This window comes from Myxine glutinosa, chromosome 5 (assembly GCF_964187855.1).
Source record: "Myxine glutinosa chromosome 5, kmMyxGlut1.1, whole genome shotgun sequence".
Taxonomy (NCBI): domain Eukaryota; kingdom Metazoa; phylum Chordata; class Myxini; order Myxiniformes; family Myxinidae; genus Myxine; species Myxine glutinosa.
The window spans coordinates 199081356-199107757 of record NC_136265.1 but is presented as its reverse complement, the minus strand read 5'-3'; the positions used below and the strand labels follow the sequence as shown (position 1 = coordinate 199107757).

The 26402-nt window shown below is 50.9% G+C and overlaps 1 protein-coding gene across 1 annotated transcript in view; it reads right to left on the bottom strand.

The window, feature by feature from the left end:
• LOC137428270 (protein kinase C epsilon type-like) overlaps window positions 1-26402 on the bottom strand; it is a 391842-nt gene that overhangs the window by 180789 nt on the left and 184651 nt on the right. The window contains exons 8-10 of the mRNA XM_078779348.1: window positions 21115-21140; window positions 17714-17742; window positions 4374-4465 (exon numbers count right to left, since the gene is read on the bottom strand). Coding sequence (XP_078635474.1) covers window positions 4374-4465; window positions 17714-17742; window positions 21115-21140 — 147 coding nt within the window. The remainder of the gene's footprint in view (window positions 1-4373; window positions 4466-17713; window positions 17743-21114; window positions 21141-26402) is intronic.

Genomic DNA, 26402 nt, shown 5'->3' with positions numbered 1-26402 from the left:
CAACGACGACATGCGCTACTGCCACGTCGTGCCTCCCTCGGGCCCGGCACGGCCGCTCGAGTTGTGTCCGTCCTTCGCCACCCACCGGACGGCCACAAGTACGAGGCACTCAAGCGGCTACTCCTAGCCACGTTCGGCCTCACGGACGACGCACGGGCCGACCGCCTCCTGGATCTCCCCGAGCTCGGCGACACGCGCCCGTCGGTCCGAATGGACCAATGCTGTCACTGTTGGGCGACGAAGCCCCCGGTTCTCTATTCCGGGCGCTTTTCCGTCGCCAACTTCCAGCGCAGGTTCGCCTCGCGTTGGCCGGGACCGGGCTAACGGAACCCCGAGCATTGGCGGCCGAGGCGGACAGGTACTTCGCGGCTTCGGATACGCGGGCGAGAGTCGGCGCGGCCGTCACGGACCTCGAGGCTGATGCTGCTGATCCACAGCATCAGCTTCCACAGCATACGCAGCATGCTGATACGCCCCTCGTGACCGCCGCCACGCTCCGCCCACCGCCGCGGCGAAAACCGCCAACTCCACCGGCCTGGCGGAGCCAGCCACACTCCTCCAGCTCCACCACCTGGTGCTGGTTCCACGCCAAGTTTGGCCACGAGGCTCGGCAATGTCATCCGCCATGCTCCTTCAACAGGTCGGGAAACGCCCGGGCCGGCGCTCAATAGTGGCGATGAGCGCCGGCCGTTCGAGCAGCCTGCTGTTCATAACGGACACCTTATCCGGGCGCCGTTACCTGTGCGACACGGGAGCGCAGGTGAGTGTCGTTCCCGCCGGCACGTCAGACAAGCACGCCGCGGGCGGGGGCCCCGCGCTGCTTGCCGCGAACGGGACGCCCATCCGTACGTACGGAAAACGCTGCCTCTCTCTGCGGTTCGGAGGGCAGGTTTTCCGATGGACGTTCGTCACCGCCGACGTGCCCATGGCACTGCTTGGCGCGGACTTCCTGTGCGCTAATGGGCTCCTGGTCGACGTAAAGCGCAGACGTCTTGTCCAGGCCGAGACGTTCAGCTCGCTCGCTTGTGCGCTGCCCAGCTCGTCGAGCAGCTCAACGAGCGGCTTGCCAAGCGGCTTGCCGAACGGTTCGGTTCCGGCCACGTTGGTCTGTACGCTTCCGGCAGCGGACGCATTCACCCGCCTCCTCGCCGGCTTCCCGGCCCTCACGCGGCCCACCTTCTCGGCAGGGGCCGTCAAGCACGGGGTGGCCCATCACATCCCCACCGTCGGGCCAGCGGTCTACGCCCGGGCACGCCGCCTCGAGCCGACGAAGCTGGCGGTGGCAAAAGCGGCGTTCGCTACCCTGGAGCGACTCGGCATCGTTCGACGCTCAGAGAGCGCTTGGGCGTCGCCGCTGCACATCGTGCCAAAGCCCGGCGGGGGATGGCGACCGTGCGGGGACTATCGCCGTCTCAATGACACCACGACTCCCGACCGCTACCCCGTCCCCCACATTCAGGACTTTTCCACCCGTTTGGCGGGCATGTCCTTCTTCTCGAAGGTGGACCTCATACGCGGCTACCATCAGGTCCCCGTCAGGCCGGAGGACGTCCCGAAGACGGCGGTCATCACGCCATTCGGACTCTTCGAGTTCCTGCGGATGCCCTTTGGTCTGAAGAATGCGGCTCAGGCATTCCAGCGACTGATGGACAGCGTCCTGCGCGACTTGGATTTTGTCTACGTCTACCTGGACGATATCCTCGTCGCCAGCGCGTCCCGCGAAGAGCACCTACGCCACCTCCGCACGCTCTTCGAACGCCTGGGCCAGCATGGCCTGATTGTGAACCCCGCAAAGTGCCGGTTCGGCGCCGCCATAATCGATTTTCTGGGGCACCGTGTCACCAGGCACGGAGCCGTCCCCCTGCCGGCCAAGGTGGAGGCGGTGAAGGGGTTTCCGCGCCCCCGCACGATCAGAGTTCCTGGGCATGGTGAACTTTTACCATCGGTTCCTGCCCCGTATCGCCCAGCTCCTGCGCCCCCTGCACGAAGCTCTCCGAGGTAAGCCGGGCAAAGGCGACGTTACCTGGACCGAGCAGATGGACACGGCGTTCACGGGCGCGAAGCTCGCCTTGGCTAACGCCACCATGCTCGCGCACCCGGCACCCGATGCACCGATCGCCCTCGCCACCGACGCCTCGGACTACGCGGTGGGCGCGGTGCACGAGCAATGGGTGCGTGGAGCTTGGCAACCGCTGACGTTCTTTAGCCGGCAGCTTCGCCCGCCCGAACGCCGTTACAGTATCCTCGACCGCGAGTTGCTCGGGCTTCACTTGGCGGTCAGGCACTTCCGCCATCTGCTCGAGGGCCGTGCGTTCACGGCCTTCGTCGACCACAAGCCGCTGATCTTCGCGATGGGCAAGGTCACCGAGCCGTGGTCGGCCCGGCAGCAGCGTCATCTCTCGGCCGTGTCCGAGTACACGACGGACATCCGGCACGTCGCGGGGAAGGACAACCCGGTGGCGGATTGCCTTTCCCGGGCCGTCGCCCACGCAGTCCACCTCGGCATCGACTATGCCCGGATGGCAGCGGACCAGGCCGCTGACCCCGACGTCCAGGCCTTGCGGACCGCCGTCACGGGCCTCCGTGTCACTGAGATGCCGTTCGACGGCGCAGGCGCGGCCCTCTTGTGCGACGTCTCCCTCGGGCGTCCTCGCCCCATCGTGCCCGCGGGCTGGCAGCGCCAGGTGTTTGAAACCATCCACAGCCTGTCCCACCTGGGCGCGAGGGCCTCCCAAAGGTTGATCGCCGACAAGTTCGTCTGGCATGGCCTCCGGAAGGCCGTCCGCGGCTGGGCCAGGACGTGCCTCGCGTGCCAGCGCGCCAAGGTGCACCGGCACACCCAGGCCCCGTTGGCCCCGTTCACGGTGCCGGAACGCCGGTTTGACCACGTCCACGTGGACCTGGTGGGACCTCTGCCCCCCTCGCGGGGTTTCACCCACGTCCTCACCATGGTGGACCGCACCACCCGGTGGCTGGAGGCCGTGCCCTTGGCGTCGACGACGGCGGCGGATGTCGCGCAGGCTTTCATCGCCACCTGGGTCGCCCGGTTCGGCGCCCCCTCAGACATCTCGTCCGACCGCGGCCCCCAGTTCACCTCGGAGCTCTGGGGGGCGGTTGCGCAGGGGCTCGGGGTCCGGCTGCACCGAACCACGGCCTACCACCCCCAGGCTAACGGCCTGTGTGAGTGATTTCACCGCTCATTGAAGGCCGCGCTCCGGGCCACCCTCCGCGACGGCGGCTGGGTCGACAGGCTCCCCTGGGTCCTGCTGGGCCTCCGGACGGCGCCCAAGGAGGACCTGCGCGCATCCGCGGCAGAGTTGGTCTTCGGGCAACCGCTGCGGGTGCCGGGCGAGTTCCTCCCCGACTCCACGGCACCATGGTCCGCGGCACAGCAGCGCTCCGCTCTGCAAGAGACCGCCCAGAGGTTCGCCCCGGTGCCAACGGCATGCCACGGGCACCCACCGACGCACGTCGCCCCGGAGCTTCGCACGGCGGAGTACGTCTTTGTCCGCCACGATGCCCACCGGACACCACTGCGGCCCCCGTATGACGGGCCTTTCCGCGTGCTGGAGACCGGGGCGAAGTACTTCACCCTGGACATTGGCGGTACTCCTGACCGCGTTTCTGTAGACCGCCTCAAGCCGGCCCACCTCGACGTGGACCATCCACCGCCAGTGGCCCGACCTCCGCGTCGGGGCCGCCCCCCTGCGGGCGGACCCCCGGCACCGCCCAGCCCCGCCGCCCCCCGGTCCTGCTGCCGGAGGCATCCCAGATGGCATCCCTGCATCCCAGACGCCAGGGGGCGCTTCGGCCGGGTCATCCGTTTGCCCCGCAAACTGACCCTTCAGGTGCGCGGGGATTCTGGGGGGGCGCGTGTGGTGGACACGAAAGCACTGACGTGGTGACATCACCCCGCACACCAAGTGGGGATGGGCCACGCCAGGGAGAGAGGCGTGGCCTCACGATATACGCGGAGCGCGCAGCCCTGAGCACTTTAGTGCTGCAGTTTGAGTACTTTGAATAAAGACTCTTTTATGAACCGCGTTGTCCGCTTGCTCTTTGCGTAAGCATTGCCGCGCGCAGCATCGCGCTTTAACATGATATTTAAAAAAGTTATGGACGAGTTATGACTAAACTTGGTGAATGACGTGGTTATGTGACAATAACAAGCTGATTAGATTTTGGTTCAGGTCCGAATCCAGATCCAGTCTATCAGTGGGATACAACCCATAAACTGTTCAGCCTGGTGGAGGTGTGCGCTCCACCGAGTGCTGTTCTAGTTCATTCAAGTAACACTTAGATGGATCCTCAGATTAATCAATGTTGTGGAAAACTACATTTCACGAAAATTGAAAACAAACAAGTCTACATACCTTTCCAAAACTGCCTTTTCCCAAGACTTTAATGAAGCTAAAATTCTTCAGACTGAGCTTGTGGGTCCGGTTTGCTTTTTCATACTCATCGTCTTCATCCTCATGAACTTCCTCACAAACACTCCTGTCTCTCCCCTCAAGCGACATCACTTTCCGCATACAAAGTTCCCCATCTGGTCCTGCCAAGAAACATGGGAAATCACTGAGATTAATCAAATGGGTCTTTTTTTTTTATTATTTTTTATTTTTTATTTTTTGTCATACTGAATCGAGGCTCGTGAAAGAGCTAACATTTACTTCACAAACAAATCAACCAGACAAACAAAATATATAAAAAGAGGGAGCGGAAAACAAGATGGGGAGAGAAGGGGAAGCACACAAACACAACATTTGAGAGCAGGGAGATGTGTGGAAGGGAGAGGGCTTGGGGGGAGGAGGCGTGGGAAGGGGGGTGGGGGGGGGGGGGGTGGAGGGAGAAGTATAAAACACAAGGACACCAAGGACTTCCAGGACAGAAGTTGGTATTTCAAAAAAGTGGAATTTTTTCATAAAGAACTTTATGAAAGTTGAAAAGTCATAGTCTAATATCTGTTTCCGAAAGGCGAGTAACAAAGGTTAACTGTCACTAATAAAGGATTCATCAGGTAGATTTTAACATGTTTAATGGGCATTGTTGGTGAGGTGACATGGTGGCTTCACCTGAATCGCATGGTGTGGCGGGAGCAGACTTTGAGCGGTCGAGCTCAGATGGCTTGTCAGATGTGAGACTTAGCTACAAGAGATGGGCAAAAATGAGCAGGTTGAAAATGGCGAGATAAATGACAGCAAGTTGCTGATTTAATGACTTAAGCTAGGTTTTGTAGGCAAGGCCACACTTACAAGAAAGGAACTCATAATAAAAACACCTTTGGACATTTCCAATTGCAAAGAATGTTGAAGACAAGGTACCGCATATATCCACTAGCATCAAAAATATGGTTATACCAAAAATGCACTTCCGATTTAAAAGCAAGTAGAAACTAGAACGGCACTCGGTAGAGCACATACCTCCACAAGGCTGAACAGTTCACGTATTCTATCTCGCAGATAGGCCGGATCTGCATTATCAAAGGTATCTGTTGCATTTGACATTCTTGTACTGCTTTTTTTTTTTTTTTTCTTTTTGTATACAGGATCGAGGATCGTGAAAGAGGAAACATTTATCACACAAAAAATCAAAACAGACACACAAAGTATATAAAAGGGGAGCTACATAATAGGGGGAGCGGTAGACAAGATGGGGAGAGAAGGGGAAGCGCACAAACACAACATTTGAGAGCAGGGACATCGGGAGATCTGTGGGAGGGAGAGGGCTTGAGGGGAAGAGGCGTGCGAAAGGGGGGTGGAGGGGGGTGTGAGAAGTATAAAGCACAGGATACTACAAGGACTTCCAGGAAAGAAGTTGGTATTTCAAAAAAAGTGGATCTCGGGTGAAATTAGCAAGGGTCGAAAACAAAAGGGTTTGGATGGGGGAAGATAAGAGATGGTGGTGAACAGCTGTTTTAAAGACCTGGAGGGAGAAGTGGGATTGAAGAGAGTGAGGGAGTTTGTTCCAGAGACGGGAGAAAAGAGGAATGAAAGAGTGAAGGTGAGCAGAGTGTCTTGATTTTGGCAGTTTAACCATAAGAGGGTTGCAGGCAGATCTTGTGCGACCTTTAGGAATATTTGGGGGACAGAGCACAGAGAGAGCTGGGGGTGGCAAGGCCGGAGAGGAGTCCGTAGAAGACAGAAAGACCATCAACCTGCCTGCGGTGAGTAAGTGAGAGGCCCTCGGAGTTAGCTTCATCGCAGGAGATTCCAATGATTCTGAAAGCTTCAGCGTGAAGCCGAGCTAGGTGTGAGGCAGGAGCACCAGCCCAGAGGGGAGAGCAGTATCCCATGGAGCTGCGGATGAAAGCCTTGTATGTGGTGAGGAGCTTAGGTGTGCCAAGGAAGGACTTCGCACGACAGGGGATGCCCAGTCGGCGACTGGCTTTGGAGGCCAGCTTGGAAATGTGGTTTTCTCAGGAAAGATCATGGCAGATAGTGAGACCCAAAAGCTTGAGTGACAGAACTTTTTGGAGAGGATTGTTCAGAAAGTGGATGGGAGGGTTGTCCAGTCGGTCTTTTCGGAGAGACATAGTAAGAGTGTGAGATTTGTCAGAATTGAAAGACATGTTCTACTTGTTTGACCAGTCTGTGATTTTGTCCAGGACTGCAGAGAGTGAGGAGGCTGCAGACTGCCGATCTGAGGGATGAGGAATGGAGCGGCAGAGAGTGGAGTCATCAGCAAAGAGATAGAGAGGATTTTCCAGAGAGTCAGAGAGATCATTGATGAAGACCAGAAAAAGCACAGGGCCCAGAACAATGCCATGGGGAACTCCAGCCTGAACAGGAAGGGGAGATGAGAGAAACCGATTCAGGGCCACACGTTGACTATGACTAGAGAGGAAGTCCGCCAGCCATGCGTGGAGGTTTCCATGGATACCAAAGGAGGAGAGTTTGGTGAGCAGAGCGGGGTGCCAGACCGTATCGAAGGCACGTGATATGTCAAGGGAGACAGCTCTAATTTCCTGTTTGGCATTGAGGACCTCCATCCATTGTTGAGACAGCAGAAGCAGCATGTCCAGAGTAGAGTGACCTGGTCTGAAACCAAATTGATGATCAGAGATCAAGCCATTGGAGAAGAGGAAAGATTTGATATCCGAAGCAATGATGGATTCCATGACTTTGCTGATAATTGGGAGAAGGCTGATTGGTCTGTAGTTGTAAGGATCTGTTTTTGCACCTTTTTTGTGTAAAGCGGTGATGTTTGCTGATTTCCAAACTGATGGCAGATGACCTTGAGCAAAAGAGAGGGTGAAGAGAACAAAGAGAGGGTGAAGAGAACAGAGAGAGGGAGTGAAAGAGCGGAAGAGCAGGATTTTAGGACCAGTGGGCTGATGCCGTCTGGTCCAGTTGCAGAATCAGAGTCGAGGTTTGCCAGAAACTTCTCCACCCTGTCAGGAGGAATGGACACAGAGTCCAGGAGCAGCTGGGTACGACTGGGTATGGTGGGTAGAGAGAGGGATGGGTTTGGGACACAAGATTTAGAGGCAAACACATGGAGTTGAGGCATTCAGCTTTTTCACATGCGGAGTCAGCTGTGTAGCCATTTGAGGTAATGGGGGGGGGGGGGGGGGTAAGGAGGGGGAAGAAACACCAGAAACGGATTTGACCAGATGCCACCAGGATTTGGAAGAGGGAGACAGGTTTGAGAGTTTGGTCTTGAGAACGGAGAGATATTGTTTCCTGGCTCTCCTGAGGGTGGGCACACACTTGTTTCGGGCTTTGTGAAAGGAAATGAGATTTCCTTCCGTTGGATTTGCTTTCTAGGAGGCGAAGGCAAGTTGTTTCTGGGCAACTGCCTCACCATAAGATTCCGTGTACCATGGATCTGAGGAAGGGTATGACAACTGAAGACGAGATGGGATAAATCTGTGCATGAGAGAGAGCAATTTACTTTGGAATAATTCCCAGGATGAGTTGATGTCAGAGGCGATAGAGATGGGAGACCAGTCGAGATGATTGATGGCTCCTTGAAGACCGTGCCAGTTGGCCTGAGTGAAATGCCAGACTCGCCGACGCTGAGGAGGCTCTCTGAGAATGGTCAGAGAAATGTCCACTTTAACAAGCAAATGATCATAAGAACGGATTGAAGCAGAAGAAGATCAGCAGACATTTGCAGGGAAGTTAGTCATAACCAAGTCTAGAAGAGAAGATACTCCGTTGACTGAGATCCGGTCGGGAAATTGACAGGTTGTGTCAGTCCCAGTGAGTCGTGGAAGTCCTTTGCTGAGGAGCCATGGCTGGTGAGAGAGGTACCCACACCCAGCCAACTGGCATGGTGACAATTGAAATCACCACATATGAGGAAGAGAGAGTTGGGATGGGTAGATCGAAGTTGGTCCATATTATCAGACAGCGAGATGTAGATGGAGTCATTACTGTTTGGTGGACGGTACAACACACATATGAACAAAAGGTGGGAGTGAAGGGGAAGCCGTAGTCGGGCGTACTCCTGGGGGTGACGTGGAGAGAGGGCAGTGCAGGGCGAGTAAGGAAGAGAGTTTTTTTTATAAAGATAGCAACTCCACCTCCAGGACGAGGCTCAGGTCTATCATACCGGAGGAGGGAGTAACCCGGGAGAGATATTAAGGAATCAAAGACATCATAAAGGAGGAAAGTTTCTGTTAAGCAGATCACGTCTGGTTTGTCAGAAGCAACCTGTATGGAGAGATCAGTCAAGTTTGAGCGAAGGCCCTGGATGTTTTAGGCCCACACCGTTAATGAAGAGGAAGGGGGAGCATCGGATACAGCACAGGGCAGGGGGGGGGGGGTAGGGTAAGATGTGGAAGCGGATGAAGAGGTAGGGAGAGCTGTTGAAAGTGTGTCAGAGATTTCAGAATAGCTTGGAGAAAGGGAAGGATGGGGCGGACAAAAGGTTTGATGGTGATTGGGTGAGGCACAGTGAGGTGTTATTTGAGGGGGGGGGGGTGGGGCAGAGCGAGGAAGAAGGTTGGGGGAGATGGAGGTGAGAGTTGGAAGGGGGAAGAAGTGGGGAGGATGCTTTGAGGAGGAGGGTGAGAGGGGGGAAATGGAGAAACAATGAGGGTGGGGAGATTTGAAGGGGAGGGGCGAGGAGGGAGTTTATGAGGGGAGGGGTTAGGGGGGAGTTTCGGAGGGAAGGGTCAAGGGGGGGATTTGAAAGTGATGGGAGATGGGGGAGATTTGGAGGGGAGGGGTGAGGGGAGAGTATAGGAGGAGAGGGGCGAGGGGGAGTCTAGGAGGGGAGGGGTGCGGGGGGAGTTTAGGAGGGAAGGGGCAAGGGGGGGTAGATTTGAAAGGGATAGGTGATGGGGAAGATTAGGAGGGGAGGGGTGAGTTTGGATTTTAGAAAGTGCTGTACGATTAATGGGACACGAACATTTATTGCAAAATGGGTTTCTTGTGACCTTCGAGTCAGAGATACGTTTAAGGGAGCTGGAGGTGGGGGGGGGGGGGGGGGGGGGGTGGGGGGGGGTGTGGAGTGCAGGTGAGTTTAGGGAATTTAGTAAAGAGGAACTGTTGGAGATGGAATTTTTTTTTGGAATGAATAGATTTGGTGAGCAATTCGAAAGCAACCTTTTAAAGAAGAAGAAGGTGTTATAATATACGACAGAATACAGCACTTTAGGGTGAAGTTCTTGGTTTCATGGTTTTCATGGTTTCATGTGTTTGGTAAAAGCCAAACAGTTAAATCTTGGTTTCATCAGACCACAGAATCTTGTTTCTCACAGTCTGAGAGTCCTTTCGGTGCTTTTTTGCAAACTCCAAGCGGGCTTTCATGTGTCTTTCACTGAGGAGAGGCTTCCGTCAGGCCACCCTGCCAAAAAGCCCAGATCGCTGGAGTGTTGCAGTGATGGTTGACCTTCTGGAAGTTTCTCCCATCTCCACACAGGATCTCCGGAGCTCAGGCAGAGTGACCATCGGGTTCTTGGTCACCTCTCTTACCAAGGCCCTTCTCCCCCAATTGCTCAGTTTCGCTGGGCGGCCAGCTCTATGAAGAGTCCTGGTTGTTCCAAACCTCTTCCATTTAAGAATTATGGAGGCCACTGTGCTCTTGGGAACTTTCAATGCAGCAGAGATTTTTTTTTCTAGGCTTCCCCAGATCTGTGCCTCGACACAATCCTGTCTCTGAGCTCTGCAGGCAGTTCCTTCGACCTCATAGCTTGGTTTTTGCTCTGATATGCATTGTCAGCTGTGAGACCTTACATAGACAGGTGTGTACCTTTCCAAATCATGTCCAATCAATTGAATTTACCACAGGTGGACTCCAATCAAGGTGTAGAAACATCTCAAAGATGGTCAAGAGAAATGGGAGGTACCTGGGCTAAATTTCAAGTGTCACAGCAAAGGGTATGAATACTTATGTCAATGTGATATTTCAGTTTTTTATTTTTAATAAATTTGCAAAACTTTCTAAAATCCCGTTTTCTCTTTGTCATTATGGGGTACTGAGTGGAGATTGATGAGGGAAAAATGAATTTAAACGATTTCAGCATAAGGCTGCAACATAACAAAATGTGAAAAAAGTGAAGGGGTCTGAATACTTTCTGAATGCACCGCATATATATACAGACTTGGCATTTAATATGGAATATTTTTTTGTGGGGGTGAACTTACTTTTCAAGTTGACTTAGAACCAAAAGTTCATTGGAATTATGTTGAAATTATTCTCGATTTTGTTAATGTGACCTTTAAAAGAAACAAAAACCACATTTGACATTTCGAAGCCAATAAATTGATCCTTGAAAGTGATGTCAACTGATATTGAACTCAATTCACGGACAGTACTGTGTTAAACTTCTGTACGTTTTCCAGAGGTATTTCTTTATTTTGCACATCAGCCAATTTTTTTTTTAACAAAAACAAAAGTTAAATTACAACTGGGATTACGGACAGTAAAATTACAGTTCAGTACGTCATGTAACCCCCACGAGCATTCAGGAGAGCACGTACATGTTGAGGCATGCTGTTCACGAGATTTGCCAAGGTTTGGACAGGAATCGCTTGCCATGCAGTGACAATAGCCTGCTGCAATTCACGCACAGAGGTAGGCTGCTGGTCCAAGTGGTCGATTTGATGCGTTAATTCTGCCCACAAGTTCTCGATCGGATTCACATCCGGGGACATGGCAGGCCACTCCATATGCTCTACACCATGGTCTGCAAGAAAGTGTTGGATCATGCGAGCACGATGAGGCCATGCATTGTCATCCTGGAAGACAAAGTTTCCTCGAAAGGCTACACGAGCAAATGGAAGCAATGTTTCTTCCAGAATGGGCCTGTACCTGAACTGGTTCAGGTTTCCATTCAGAACAACCAGGTCAGTTTTGCCCCCTGCATGAAAATCAGCCCAAACGGTCACCCCACCACCTCCAGCTTGGACTATTGGCACTATTCAATCTTCGTTGTAGGCTTAATGCACTTGTCTGCGCACTCGGACATGGCCATCTTGACGATAGACTAGAAATCAAGACTCGTCACTGAAGATCACGTGATTCCAGTGTCCTGGCTTGCATTGACGGTGCTCTCTGGCCCACTGCAATCGGCGCTGGCGGTGTTGTCTTGTCAGGAGTGGCTTTCTCAGGGGACGCCTGGCACGATAGCCTGCTTGAACCAGTCGTTGGTTGACTAGCCTTCTGGATACAGGCACATTTGTCAGTTGCTGCCACTCAGCCCTAAGCCGATTAGCTGACTTGGTATGGCCATTGCGGACTAACCGGTGCAGCTGGCGATCATCCCTCCTTGTGGTTCTGCGGGGACGTCCTGGCCTCGATATTGGAGGAAGGACACCCCTCTGAGCATTTCGTTTCGGGATCTTTGACACCTGACCTTGAGTGATGCCATACTGCCGAGCAATAGCACACTGTTTCATGCCGGAATTTCGTAAAGCCACCACTCCATGACAAACAGCATTGTCGAGTTGATGGACCATCTCCAGAGGAAGCGGCAATAAATTTTGTAGACGTGCAGCAGTTGTTTTCCACTAATACAGAACGCAATAACCCTTGTATACCCGACTGTGAAGCCAATCGTCAAATGTATCTGTCCGTACATTTTGTCACGCCACCTGTGATATAATCCTGTTATTGACTTCTTGCTGTGACAATCAGTGACATGGTTCTTTGAACAAAGAAATCACCAAAGCGTAAAATAAACTCACCAGATTGATATTCTGAGTTCAGAATTGAAACCCAAGTAAAGAAAAAAAAAAAAATTCCATATTAAATGCCAAGTCTGTATATATATATATATATATATATATATATATATATATATATATATATATATATATATATATATATATATATATATATATGATTAATAATTTTCAATGGTTTTCAGGAAAAAAAAATTGCGTTTGTATTCTCCTTTAATCTACCCCAATCACAAAGATCAGCAGTGTATGATCCGTCTGTTGCTTCTTTAATTTAAATCTAACTGCGTCATGAAGATCGGCATGGTAAGAGGCCTGCTGGAGCACTTCTGGTGGCTTCACTTGCTCAAACAGAGATAGCTGTGGAAAGAATCATTTAGGGCGCATTACACCTTAAGACTTATTAATGTTCCTCCACCTGTAATCCTCTCCGTATGTTGCTGGAAATTACATGGGCTCAACTACTGATGACTGTTAATGACTTGGTTTTTATTTACTCAATTTTATTTTGCATTCCCACATCATGAAAACGAATTTTGTGTGTCGGTGATCTGCGTCTGGGATTCTAAGATATTTTTGATTCTGAAGTCAACTTTCAAGGGAACTCCCAAAGCGAACACTTCTGTTAAGAGATATCTTTAACCTACCTTACTTGCATTATAATTACTGCCAAATGCCACAAAAGACCACTGATGGGCAGAAACATATTAGATGTAAAGAGAATGGCAGTCCACAGGTCACTTGAGACTACAGAGCAGACACAGGCTCGGGTTGAGGGTCAACATGCAAGACAAGCAAGTCTCCAGGGTAGTATGTTGGGCACCCTTCGAAGGTGAAGCATTTCCATACGACTCCAATGAATTTTGCAACCACAACATTGGTAATTCATACACCACAAGGCCAACATTCCCCAATTTGTCATGCAGGAAATATTTAAATACATATTTCACTGAATTTCCCTGGGAAACACCCGGTACCTGAGCTAGTATATATATATATATATATATATATATATATATATAGTTGCGGATCTCCCGAAGCCCATCGACGTACAGAGGGGGGGGGGGGGGGGGTTAAACCCATTTTCCCCCTCGGGTCTTCATGTCCACGAGGCCGAATCGCCACTCCTGCAGCGAGCGTGGAAAAGGGAATCGGGTTGACTCCACATGTACCTTTGGTACCCACGCTGCCACGAAAACGGGGACCGTACCTCGTACAAGCCACGCTAATCGAGTACGTCAAGCGGTTTGCGTATCACGTGACCCGTGCCGTTACTTCTATTGAACCCGATTCGAGCGGTTCTGTTTGTGCGATGCTAAGCCAATTGTGAAATGACGGGAACGATCAAATAAGAGGAAGAACACGGTTTATTTATAATGTACAGGTCGAAGAGACACAGAGCAGGCACTTAAGCAGTCTTAACTTAATTCCCAGACAAAGGGCCCACTCACTCACGCGGGGAAAAAGAAGGAAGGAAGTTCGCGCGCCAAACGCGCCTTGCCGTCGGTCGATCCGGGACAGCTCGCCCGGCGTGGCCCTCTGGTGGTCACGGCACGTATGCAGGAAGCCCAGGTAGGAGGATCGTCGGCGTAGGTGGCTCCGGAATAGATCGTCTCCACAAGCGTGATTAATACAGCCGCAGAGCGCAGGGCACAGGGCACGGGGCACGGGGAATTCGTGTACAGCGAGGCTAAAACAAGCAATTCAATTCAAGCATTCCGACTTGTTCAGGGGCTGGGCGACTGACGCGTTCTGTGGATTCTCACTCGAGCTCTGACTTGTCTGCTTGTTCGGGGCAAACTCTGACTCACTCTCACCGATCCTGACCGACTCTGACTAAGGCGGGGGGCCCGGGGCAGGCTTTTATGGCCCCGCCCCGGCCTTACCCGAATGTTCCATGCCCCTCCTCCCGTTGCCGTGGTGAGCCACTCCCCTCGAGCTCTGATTGGCGGCTCGCTGCTTACCGGCCACTCCCCCTGGAGCTCCTCCCTTCGGCCTTGCCAGACTTGTTCCAGGCCGAGCACGTGGCATTCCAGCGCAAAAGAACACCTAAGCCACTGGCCTGCTCAACGCAAACTAACACAGGAAAGGAGACTATGCTTACATTTACTAAGAAATAACTGCACTACAGCGAGGCTACATGTTGTGGTGCAACTACCTACGAGGGGTGGTCATCCTTTATTCCCAAAACCGCAACAATATATGTACAAATATATATATATTGAAATATATATAAATATGTGTATATATATATATATATATATATATATATATATATATATATATATATATATATATATATATATATATATATATATATATATATATATACAGTCACGTGAAAAAGTAAGTAAACCCCATGTAAAGCTTTGACTTTTTCAACATATTTCAACATACAGCTATTTCATCCATTTCAACAATATTGATAGATAAAGGTGATATAATATAACAAATATCATGAAACATTTACATTTTGTAGTCCATTGTATAATTTAAATAAATATAAATGCAAATTTCAAATGTGGAAAAAGTAAGTACACCCCTACATTTATCACTACTTCAAATACCTAAAATTAGAATCAGGTGCACCAGCTCAGGTGCAAATGATTAGAACATCGTTAGAGAGGATCTTGGAGGAACCTGTCCTATTTAAACCTCAGACATTTAGTTTGGTTTGCTCTTTGTTGTTGAAGTGTGCGGCGTCACCATGCCTAGATCAAAAGAGCTCTCTGAGGCCTTCAGAAAGAAGGTTATAGATGCCTACAAGTCTGGGAAGGGATTTTAAAAGATCTCCAAAAAATTTGAAATCAATCATTCGACTGTCTGGAAGATCATCTACAAGTGGAGAAGATTCCAAACAACTGCCAACTTGTTCAGGCCAGGCCGCCCCAGCAAGTTCAGCCCGAGAGCAGACCGCAAGATGCTGAAAGAAGTCTCTGAGAACCCCAGAATGTCACCATGGGACCTACAGGTAGCTCTTGCCACTGTTGATGTCAAAGTGCACGAGTCTACCATTAGAAAGAGGTTGCACAAATTTGATCTACATGGGAGGTGTGCCAGGAGGAAACCTTTGCTGTCCAGAAAGAACATCAGGGCAAGACTAAAGTTTGCCAATGAACACCGAGGCAAAGACCAGAACTTCTGGAACAATGTGCTCTGGACAGATGAGTGAAAGGTAGAGCTATTTGGCCACAATACCAGAAGACATGTTTGGTGAAAACCAAAGACAGCATTTGACCACAAGAACCTGGTACCAACTGTAAAGCATGGTGGTGGAAATATTATGGTTTGGGGCAGCTTTGCTGCATCAGGGCCTGGGCAGCTCACCATCATAGAATCCACTATGAATTCTTCATTGTACCAGAGGGTGCTTGAGGATAATGTGAGGCCATCTGTCGGAAAGTTGAAGCTCAACCGAAGGTGGACCTTGCAACATGACAATGACCCTAAACATACCAGTAAATCCACCAAGGAATGGCTGAAAAGAAAGAAATGGAGGGTTCTGGAATGGCCAAGTCAAAGCCCGGATCTAAATCCCATTGAGATGTTGTGGGGGGATTTGAAACGAGCTGTGCATGCAAGAAACCCCTCAAACATCGCACAGCTGAAAGAATTCTGCATGGAGGAGTGGGCAAAAATTTCTCCCAGTCGATGTCAGAGACTGGTAGACAGTTATAAGAAACACCTACTTGAGGTTGTTTCTGCCAAAGGGGGCAATACCACCTATTAGAGCCAAGGGTGTACTTACTTTTTCCACATGCAAAATTTGCATTTATGTTTATTTAAATTATACAATGGACTACAAAATGTAAATGTTTCATGATATTTGTTATATTATATCACCTTTATCTATCAATATTGTTGAAATGAAGATCAAGTAGCTGTATGTTGAAATATGTTGAAAATGTCAAAACTTTACATGGGGTGTACTTACTTTTTCACGTGACTGTATATACATACGTACATACATATATACATATATACATTTATACATATACACACACACACACACACACACACACACACACACACGTTAGGGTGCTTCTCACATGCATCTTATAAATAAAAGTCATTTTCTGCATGTCTGTCAAAAAAGTGTGTCTGTGTGTGTGTGTGTGTGTGTGTGTGTGTCTGTGTGTGTGAAACACCAATCACGCCCAAACTACTCGGCTAATTGACATCAACCTTGACACATAGACCAAATTGTACCTCCTGATGAACATAGGCTATTTCATGTTTTAAAGAGCATGGCTAATGATGATTTTGCCAAATTTAATTCAAAATGATAGTGCCGGTTTGTGGGTGTGGCCTCGTCGGCACCCGTTCCTGCCCTCTCACGGTGCCGGATTTCACTTCTTTCTCCCTCACACTTCTTTTGCAAATTGGGGGCTGTGAGACGTGTTAGAAATGTTTTTTTTTTTACGAGATTATTTCGTTGTATTATTTTGTTCTTGGAGTTAAACCGATACATACATATATATATATATATATATTGTTAGGGTTCTACGCCACCCTACTTCCCCTTACCAAGGGGGGATTAATCCCCTTGTTCTTCTGGGCTTGGCGGAACCGAGGCTTGATACGTCCCTTCCGGACAAATGCGGAGTAGGGTTTCGGGACCATTTCTCGCTCGTACCTAATTCCCCGCGCTGCCACGGAAGCGAGGAAGCAAGCCTCGCAAGAGCCACGTGTGGTTTGAGTACGCCGAGCGGATTGAGTACCACGTGGTCCGTGCAGTCTTAGTTAATGGAACCCGATTTGAGCGGTTCTATTCGTACCACGCTTAGCCAATGAATAAACCACAGGAACAATCGAATGGAAGAAAGGAAGAACACAGGTTTAATTATTCCCACACGTATTTACAATGATCGGGGACGCAGAGACACAGAGCAGCCTTAGTCAATTTTAACTTATCCCCTGGACTCGGGCCCGTCACACACTCACACAGGGAATTGCAGATGGGTAGATGGTCAGCCAACGCGTCGACGTGGTCGTCCAGAGACGGCCCCCGACTGGCTCTCCACGGCCCCAGCACGTCCCGCGAAGATGGCAGCAGGCGATGGCAGGAACCTCGTAGCGCGTCTCCCGAACAAGGCAGATGATGAGGCGGAACGGCAAAGGGCGGGACTCTCAGCGCGGCTGGCGATTACTCAACCGTTTTCCTCACTCGCGCGTCTTAAATGCACTGTATAGCGATCGGCCTAAAACTCAACCGAGCGTCACTCATAAAAGCGCGTCTTTCAGTTCATGGGCGTTGGGCTTCGCCCGCGTATATTGTACAGCTCTCGGACACTCACAACTCCTCTTCCTCAATTCTCCCAGCTGGTTGGTCAGTGTGCGCGAGTTCTTTGCTCACCAAGTCTTTCCGCGCTAGTTCTTTGCATCGAGTCCTATCAGGCAGCAGTCCTTTGCTTCAGTCCTGTTCAACGCGAGTCCTTCGCTCATCAGTGTTCCCGCGCTGGTCCTATCGAGTGCAAGTCCTTCTCTCGCGAGTCCTTTCGAGGGCGCAGCGGGTTTTATAGCTACGCCCCTGAACCTTCTGGTACCCGATCAAACCTTCTTACCACGCCCTATGACGCCACCACCTCTGAGCCCTGATTGGCGGCTCGTGCTTACCGTCAGCGCTTCTGCCGCTCCGCCTCGGTCCTCCTGACCTCCCGAGCCTGCCTCGTGTTAACTCGCCCAAAATGAACCCAAGTTAGCGCAAATGGGGCATGAGGCTAGGGTAGCTGGAAAGTCGGTAGAAATAGGGCCTATTCTCCTGACTCTACTCAACGCAGAACTAACATAGGAGAAGGACTAAGCTTACAAATACTAAGACATAACTATACTATCGTGAGGCTACATGTTGCTTGTGTGACTAACTATGGGGGGGAAATTCTAACCTTTATTAAACTCACTTTACACACTCAAAACCGCAACACTGCCCCTCTCCCTCGTCAGACTCGTCCCCGAGCCAAACCTACAAAAACTGGCACCACCGGTTTTGAGAAAGATCTGGGACTAACTTTTAATTACATGTGACATACAGATGTGGTTCCCCCTAACATTTATTCTAACCCATGTATGCGACAGTTTTAAAGCACTAAATATGTCCCACCTACTGCGTTGAGTAGCTACTCTAACAGACTCATGCCCACAATTAACCGAATTGCGGAATTGTTTTCAAACTAAACATAAAGCCGGTGGGCAGCATTTCATATACAAGCACAAAACCTAACCTTATTTACAATTCTATGACCCAGGACCTGTCCTTTTTGGAAAGAAGATTGGAGGGGAGAGAAAGCACAGCAAAGCACAAATACACATTTCAAAAGTCACATTTCAGTTGCTGGTGTCTTGCATCTTCTATCTTCTGTGTGCGCATATCGAACCGGCAAGCCCTTGCACCGGCATACAGGCCATTCCTGCTCTTCGGGGCTTAATAAACTTACAATCTTCTAGTCCCTAGCACACAAAAAATAAAAAAAATGCACAACAAGTGTGTTCGTTTATTTGCCAGCAGGGCCAACCCTATGTGGTCCAACTGCGTGACATTGATTTCTTATGCATTATGTTTTCCACTCTGTCAAAGCGCCTTTGGGCTTCTTGAAAAGCGCTATACAAAATAAATGAATTATTATTATTATTATTATTGATGCCACTCAAAACAAGTGGTCCGAAGATGCAAGGTGAGTTTGTGGACCACAAAGTTTGTGGTTTGTGGACTTATGGACCACAAAACTTGTGGTCCATAAGTGTAATGTGATAATGTGCAGCAAAGTGTCTGTGGCAGCAGGGTGCTGCACATGTGCAGCAACGTTATAACCAATGAAAAGGATACGGCAGCAAAGTGCCACGCAGTTCAGCTGCACATATGTAGCAAAGTGCAGCAGGGGTGCTGCACAGGTGCAGCAAGGTGCAGCTGCACAATTCCACCTCCAAAATGGTCTTGGGGTGGGGGGAAAGACACAGCACCACCAGAAAAGCGGAAAGGGCACAGAGGTACACAGAAGTATAAGGTAATTCAGCATGAGGGGCGCGGGAGAGCGAGCAGAGCAAGCTCGTCCCTAACCGTCCGTGCCCCCCCCCCCCCAATGTCAGCTTACACTACCCTTGCCCTTCCTTGTATTTACAACTCAAATTCATCTCTACGTCTTGTCTCCCATATCCCCCTCTAAAGCAAATTCGTCTCCCAATCCCTCCCTGGAAGGAAGGAATGGAACAAACACAATGTCTCATCACGTCATGATGCGTCTTACTCTCAAACATTGCACTTGGTCTTGGTGTGGAGCTTCGTTCTCCTTGGTGAATGGATGTGGATGGCGCGACGGGAATTTCTCTCATCCTTACTACTCTACTGATATTTACTTCTGAACTACCCAGGGTCATACCCTGCCAATCGGCCATCTTTAAACTATGTGGTTCTAAAAACCGAATTCCCCATTGACCACTCTGCAGCGCCCTACGAATTTGGGTCTCACTCCCCAATTTTTCTTACTGTGCCCTTGCACAATTTCGGGGCTGGGTCGTGTGGCTATACTAGCAGGTCCAACTACCTGCGCACCTCCGTGACTGAAGTCGCCACCCGAGCTTACCTGCTCCTGCGACTACCTAAACTGGGGAAGGCCCCTCCTGGCTCTTTACCCCTCTGATGCCCTCCTTGGCATTGGGCTACCCTGGTCCTTCCCTTGGATCCTCGGGCCCCACTGAACAACTCACAACTACTCTGACTGGCTCCCAGAGCCTACCTGCGGCCTCACCTGGCCGACAAACTACCAGTTGCAGAGTGCCCCAATAACCATACTCACCAATTAAGCCACATGCCCAGCCATTTCACTGACTCATGCACCCAACCAAAGCACTACTTGCCACTTCCTGCACCACAGGTGTCAATATCCAAACAATTTACCTAAGCCCTCTACCTGACTTTACACTACCCCCCCCCCCCGGGTATTCGCGAATGGGTTCCACTCTCCCCCCATTCAGTTCTTCGCACCATGCACTCCACACCTTCTATCTCACACCAAGCATTCCACACCATTTATTCGCACACCTTTTATCTCGCACACCTTTTATGCTCACACACCGGTTTCCATACACCTCAACACAACTCCTTTTATTTCAATACACAATTTCTCATACACACAGCATCATCTATCTACCTGCTTTTCCCCTAAAACTCGTGCTTCCCCGTCATCCCATTAAACTAAGCACTCCCTTCATCATTAACAACCATCTAAGCTCTCTACGTCCCCTCTACAGTACAAATGTCCCTACTTAATTCTCATGTTCTCTACCGTCATCTAATTCCCTAACAATTATCCTAGTCCGCCCTCGGCTAGCTTCGGTGCCCCATGGAGGTAACCATCGCTGGTCCCCCATGTGTATGTCACTGCCATCCCCCTAATCTAATGCTCATGAGCCCGGAGTGAGGAATGGTAAAACTACCCTTCCTCCATGCCGGGTACCATTCCCCAACACTATTGCTATTCGTCCACTACACTTGAGCCTCTCCGTGCGGAAATACATCGACATCACAGCTCGGCTTCGCAAAGCCGAGCGATCCGTGCGGGTGGTTTGTCTACTGTTGGTTGGGTCCATCCGGCATTTTCGATTCAGGGGAGGAGGCATTGATGGGCCAAGGTGCAGAGGCCCATCCCTGCACGGGGCCTCGCGGTCCCACGCACGATGGCCCAACCGCCCACAGTCGGAGCACCGCATCCGCCAGAGGTCGCGGCTCCGAACTCTCCTACCTCCCCTTGAACGTCGCCGATCGCCTTTCCCGCCACGGCATGGCACCAACCATACAGGGCGGGGGCGGACGCGAATCGTGCATGGCGGTCCTTGTGAAACCGCTGCGGCATCGATCCCTGCCGGTCCCCGCAGCGCACAACTCCCCGAGGGCTCACGTTGGCTATACGTCGCGCTAAACGCTACCCCGGTCTGCGTCGATGCTTGAGCCGTGCTCTCACCACACGCAACCCCCTCCACACTCGCACACCTAGGCATCCCTGCGCCTCCCATACACTCCGTTACTGCACTCTCCTGTGCACACTCTTCTCTTTCATCCTCTGGTGTGCATTCTCCCTCGCACACCGTACTCGCACCTGCACACCTAGGCGCACTCATGCCGTTCGCACACTCCTTTATCACACACCCTTGCATACACCCTGGCGCACTCATACCACTCACACACTCCGTTACACAATCGGCCATCGTACACCCGCGCGCACACTCTTCCGTTACGTACTCCGTAGCGTCCACGGGTGTGCACTCTCCTGGCACACACCCAATCACACGCTCTGGTGTGCACTCCTGCACACTCTCTACAGCACACTCTGGTGTGCATTCTCTCTCACTCCCCTCGGCCATCGCACACTCTTTTTCCATACACCCTTCTCGTGCACATTCCGTCATACACTCACGCTCCGGTGCACTTTTCTCGCACACGCACGCCATTCACCCCCGTACACTGCGCAACAGCCCTTCCATGACCGCCCGGGTTTCGTCTTGATCCCAAGCGCGCCAAAAAAATCTTTTCCCGCCAAACACTTTCGCGCCACACACACCCCTACTCACCTTGGGGGCCTTCTTCTCCGGCAACAGCACCTGCAAACTTTTATTGGGGTTAGCAAGCACGTCATCACGGTGCAAATGCAGGCTTTGTGCAAATCCCATTTCTTCCCTCTGTGCTATATCCTCTATTTCTGCTGTCTCTTCAGCCCCAATAATTTCTTCTTCAATTTGAATTATTTCTTTTTCTAGCTCGACGACCGCCGGCATGCATAAAATTTCCTTTTCCAATTCGGTGGCCGTCGGCTCTTCTACACCCCGAGTCGTGATTTCTATTCCCTCGGTCAATGTAGCCGCGCCCTGCTCTACCTCACTCTCCCCGCGCTCCTCGCACTGCTTCACCCCGTTGCGTCCCAATGCGACCTCTTCGCTCAGCTTGCGCCTTATGTCCTTCCCCATCTCTTTTATTTCCTTCTTTGACGCCACCCTCATTTTTTCCAATTCGTTATTTTGGGTGTCCATTTTGCTTTCCAGCCCATTTTTTTACCTCTTCCAATTCCTGGGTGGATTTGTCCCCCAATTCTTTCCTTTCCCGGGTGGATTTGTCACTCTGGGCATCCAATTTCGCATTCAGTTGGGCCTTCATCTCTTTCATGTCATTCCTTTGGGCATCCATTTTTGCATCCAGTTGGGTCAGGTATAGTCTAAAGTCAAACCCGATTTGCACAGCGGCCCCGGCTGCCACCGCGGGCTCGGCTCTCGCCGCCATGTGCGAGGCGCCATCATTTTCTACCCCTGCTGCCGGCCCCTCATCAATTTCGTATTCCTCTACCAACTCTTCCCGTTGGTCCTGGGTCATTAATTCCTCCTCATCTACCTCATCTACTACCCCCACCGGCATTCGACAGTCTTGGCTAGCCATGGCACGAATTAAAAATTTTGATTTAAAAAACTAAATTTTGGTCGCTCGTAATTTGGAGCCAATTCGTCCAAAAAAATTTGGTTAGGTTCCAAATCCCACTCCCCGACACCAATTGTTACGGACAATATGTAAAATTGGTGTCCAAAATTTTGTCTAAAAATTTTTGTCCCAGGTTCCAAATCCCCACTCCTGACTACCAATTGTTACGGATTTTCGCTGCCCTACTTCCCCTTACCAAGGGGGGATTGATCCCCTTGTTCTTTCTGGGCTTGGCGGAACCGAGGCTTGATACGACCCTTCCGGACAAACGCGGAGTAGGGTCTCGGGACCACTTCTCGCTCGTACCTAATTCCCCACGCTGCCACGGAAGCGAGGAAGCAAGCCTCGCACGAGCCACATGTGGTTTAAGTACGCCGAGCGGATTGAGTACCACGTGGTCCGTGCAGTCTTAGTTAATGGAACCCGATTTGAACGGTTCTATTCGTACCACGCTTAGCCAATGAATAAACCACAGGAACGATCGAATGGAAGAAAGGAAGCACACAGGTTTAATTATTCCCACACGTATTTACAATGATCGGGGACGCAGAGACACAGAGCAGCCTTAGTCAATCGTAACTTATCCCCTGGACTCAGGCCCATCACACACTCACACAGGGAATTGCAGATGGATAGATGGTCAGCCAACACGTCGACGTGGTCGTCCAGAGACGGCCCCCGTCCGGATCTCCACGGCCCCAGCACGTCCCGCGAAGATGGCAGCAGGTGATGGCAGGAACCTCGTAGCGTGTCTCCCGAACAAGGCAGATGATGAGGCGGAATGGCAAAGGGCGGGACTCTCAGCGCGGCTGGCGATTACTCAGCCGTTTTCCTCACTCGCGCGTCTTAAATGCACTGTATAGCGATTGGCCTAAAACTCAACCGAGCGTCCCTCATAAAAGCACGTCTTTCAGTTCATGCACATCGGGCTTCGCCCGCGTATATTGTACAGCTCTCGGACGCTCACAACTCCTCTTCCTCAATCCTCCCAGCTGGTTGGTCAGTGCGCGCGAGGTCTTTGCTCACCAAGTCTTTCCGCGCTAGTTCTTTGCATCGAGTCCTATCAGGCAGCAGTCCTTTGCTTCAGTCCTGTTCAACGTGAGTCCTTCGCTCATCAGTGTTCCCGCGCTAGTCCTATCGAGTGCAAGTCCTTCTCTCGCGAGTCCTTTCGAGGGCTTTACGCAGCGGGTTTTATAGCTATGCCCCAGAACCTTCTGGCACCCGCTCGAACCTTCTTACCACGCCCTATGACGCCACGCCGCCGCCACCATCTCTGAGCCCTGATTGGCGGCTCGTGCTTACTGTCAGTGCTTCTGCCGCTCCGCCTCGGTCCTCCTGACCTTCCTAGCCTGCCTTGTGTTAACTCGCCCAAAATGAACCCAAGTTAGCGCAAAGGGGCATGAGGCTAGGGTAGCTGGAAAGTCGGTAGAAATAGGGCCTATTCTCCTGACTCTACTCAACGCAGAACTAACATAGGAGAAGGACTAAGCTCACAAATACTAAGACATAACTATACTATCGCGAGGCTACATGTTGCTTGTGTGACTAACTATGAGGGGGAAATTTTAACCTTTATTAAACTCACTTTACAAACTCAAAACCGCAACAATATATATATATACATACATATATATATATATATATATAAGTTCAAACCACACACACCAGGTCACAAGTGTGTCGCACTGACCGGGTCCTCAGTCGAGGTCCTCAGCATCATCCTGTTTCGGCCCTTCAACCTCGATACGGTCAGCTATGGTGGGCCAGCAGGGGCACATACACATCCACATGCAGCAACTGCACCTGGATGCATACATACCCCCACCCCCAGCCAGTGCGAACAACAACAACAACACCTCCACATCCAGAATCCACAGCACCAAACAAACATGGTGGGACACTCAAACACCCACCTTTATACCCTTCACCACTCACCAACAAAACACACCAGATCATTCATACACACACATACACACCCATACACACACATACACACACCACACCAACCAACCAACCACCTACCCTTACATCATACACCACTCAACACACAAAAACACACTCATGCAAAAATTAATTCATGCAAAAACACACACCCTCACCCACTCACTCATATACACAAAATAAGAAATAATAATGGTAACAATTATGTTGAAAAAAACATAATTTCCAAATTATGTTGAAAAAAAACAAACAAACAAAAAAAAACACACAACCAACCTACACCGTTCGACGTGTCTCCATAAACTTCCTCCATATCCAAAATGAGCCTTTCAAGGCAACCTGGGCCACCTTGTCACACATCCTCCTTCTTTCTGTCCCACACACTCCCAGCCTAGCAAGAAATGCAGAAAAGGAATTGCCAATATACCCTCTGCACCCCACCTCAAATGGCTGACACGAAACTCGCCTACCCTTCTCCCGGCACTCTGCCTCCAGCTCACTGTACTTTCCTCTCTTCCTCTCGTGCACCTCCTCCATGTTCTCTTCTCAAGGTACCGACAACTCCCCTAAGATGACCTGTCTTGTTGCACTTGACCAAATGACAATGTCAGGCCGCAACCTTGTCACACAGATCTCCTCTGGGAATACCAATTGTGGCTTTAGGTCTGGCACCACCTGCCAATCACAAGCATCTGACAGCCCTCTTGCTTTCCACCTCCTCCATCTTTCCACATCTTTCCACCTCTTTGCACCTTTCCACCTATATATATATACACTACTCACAATAAGTTAGGGATATTGGCAGGTTCTTCGGTGTGGTTGATTTTGTGTAGTTCTAACCCTAACAACTAACCTGTTAGGTTCTAACCCTAACAACTAACCTGTTAGGTTCTAACCCTAACAACCCACATACAATGGTCTGCCTATCCCAAAAATCAGTGAAGTGAAACACACACCCTATAAAAAAATTAACTCACTCCCACAATATCCCTAACTTATTGTGAGTCATGTATTTTTTGTTGTTGTTGTTGTTCTGCCATTTCGTGTTCCCCTGTCTGGATTTTTCCCGTTTGCTTGATGGGGCCTCCCATCTGCAGATGGTCTTCACCATGCATTGTTGATGTGTGTTCATCGGGGACTTGCCCGAGCCGGTTTGTGAAGGACTTGGGCTAGGGACTTCCCTCTGGGTAACCCGACAGGAATGTGGCATTGATGGTCGTGGGCGTTGGAGAGAGGGGTGGGGAGGGGGGGGGGGGGGTGGGGGGGAGGGGGCGGAGCCAATCTCCTTTGGCATTCTTTTGAGGGGACGTTATTCAAACATTTTCTGCAGTTGGTGAATGAGTTCATCATGTTATTGTCATTTTCCGAGGCTTGAAATGTGTTTTGGCTGCAAATACGTTGGTTTGGGTCCTTTGACTATGTCCAATCCTGGTGGAGGGATAAAGCATTATCCCTGGGGGTGTTTGTGTTCGGACAGAATGGCTCCATGGCTGGGGTTAGAGCGCTGTTTACCATCCCCTCTGGAATGTGGAGTGTGGGGGTTCAATGGTTGTTCATCAGGTCCAAGCGCACCTCTCTCCCTGCCTCCCTAGCCGTCCGCTGCTCCACCCTCACTCCAGCAGTTCTCCTTGCCACCACCACCCCCGCCCCCCACCCCCGCTTTGGCAGTTCTCTTGTCCCCTGGCCTCTCCTACCCCTACCCAGACGGTTCTTCTACCCCCTTCCTCTCCCCCCCCCCCTCCCACAATCTATCTCTCCTACCTCCTCCTCCAGGCCCACCAGCTCTCCAACCCACACCCCTTCCGCCTCACCCCCCCCCCCCCAGCAATTCTCCTACCCCTCTGTCCGCCCACCCTCATACTCCTCCCGGTCCC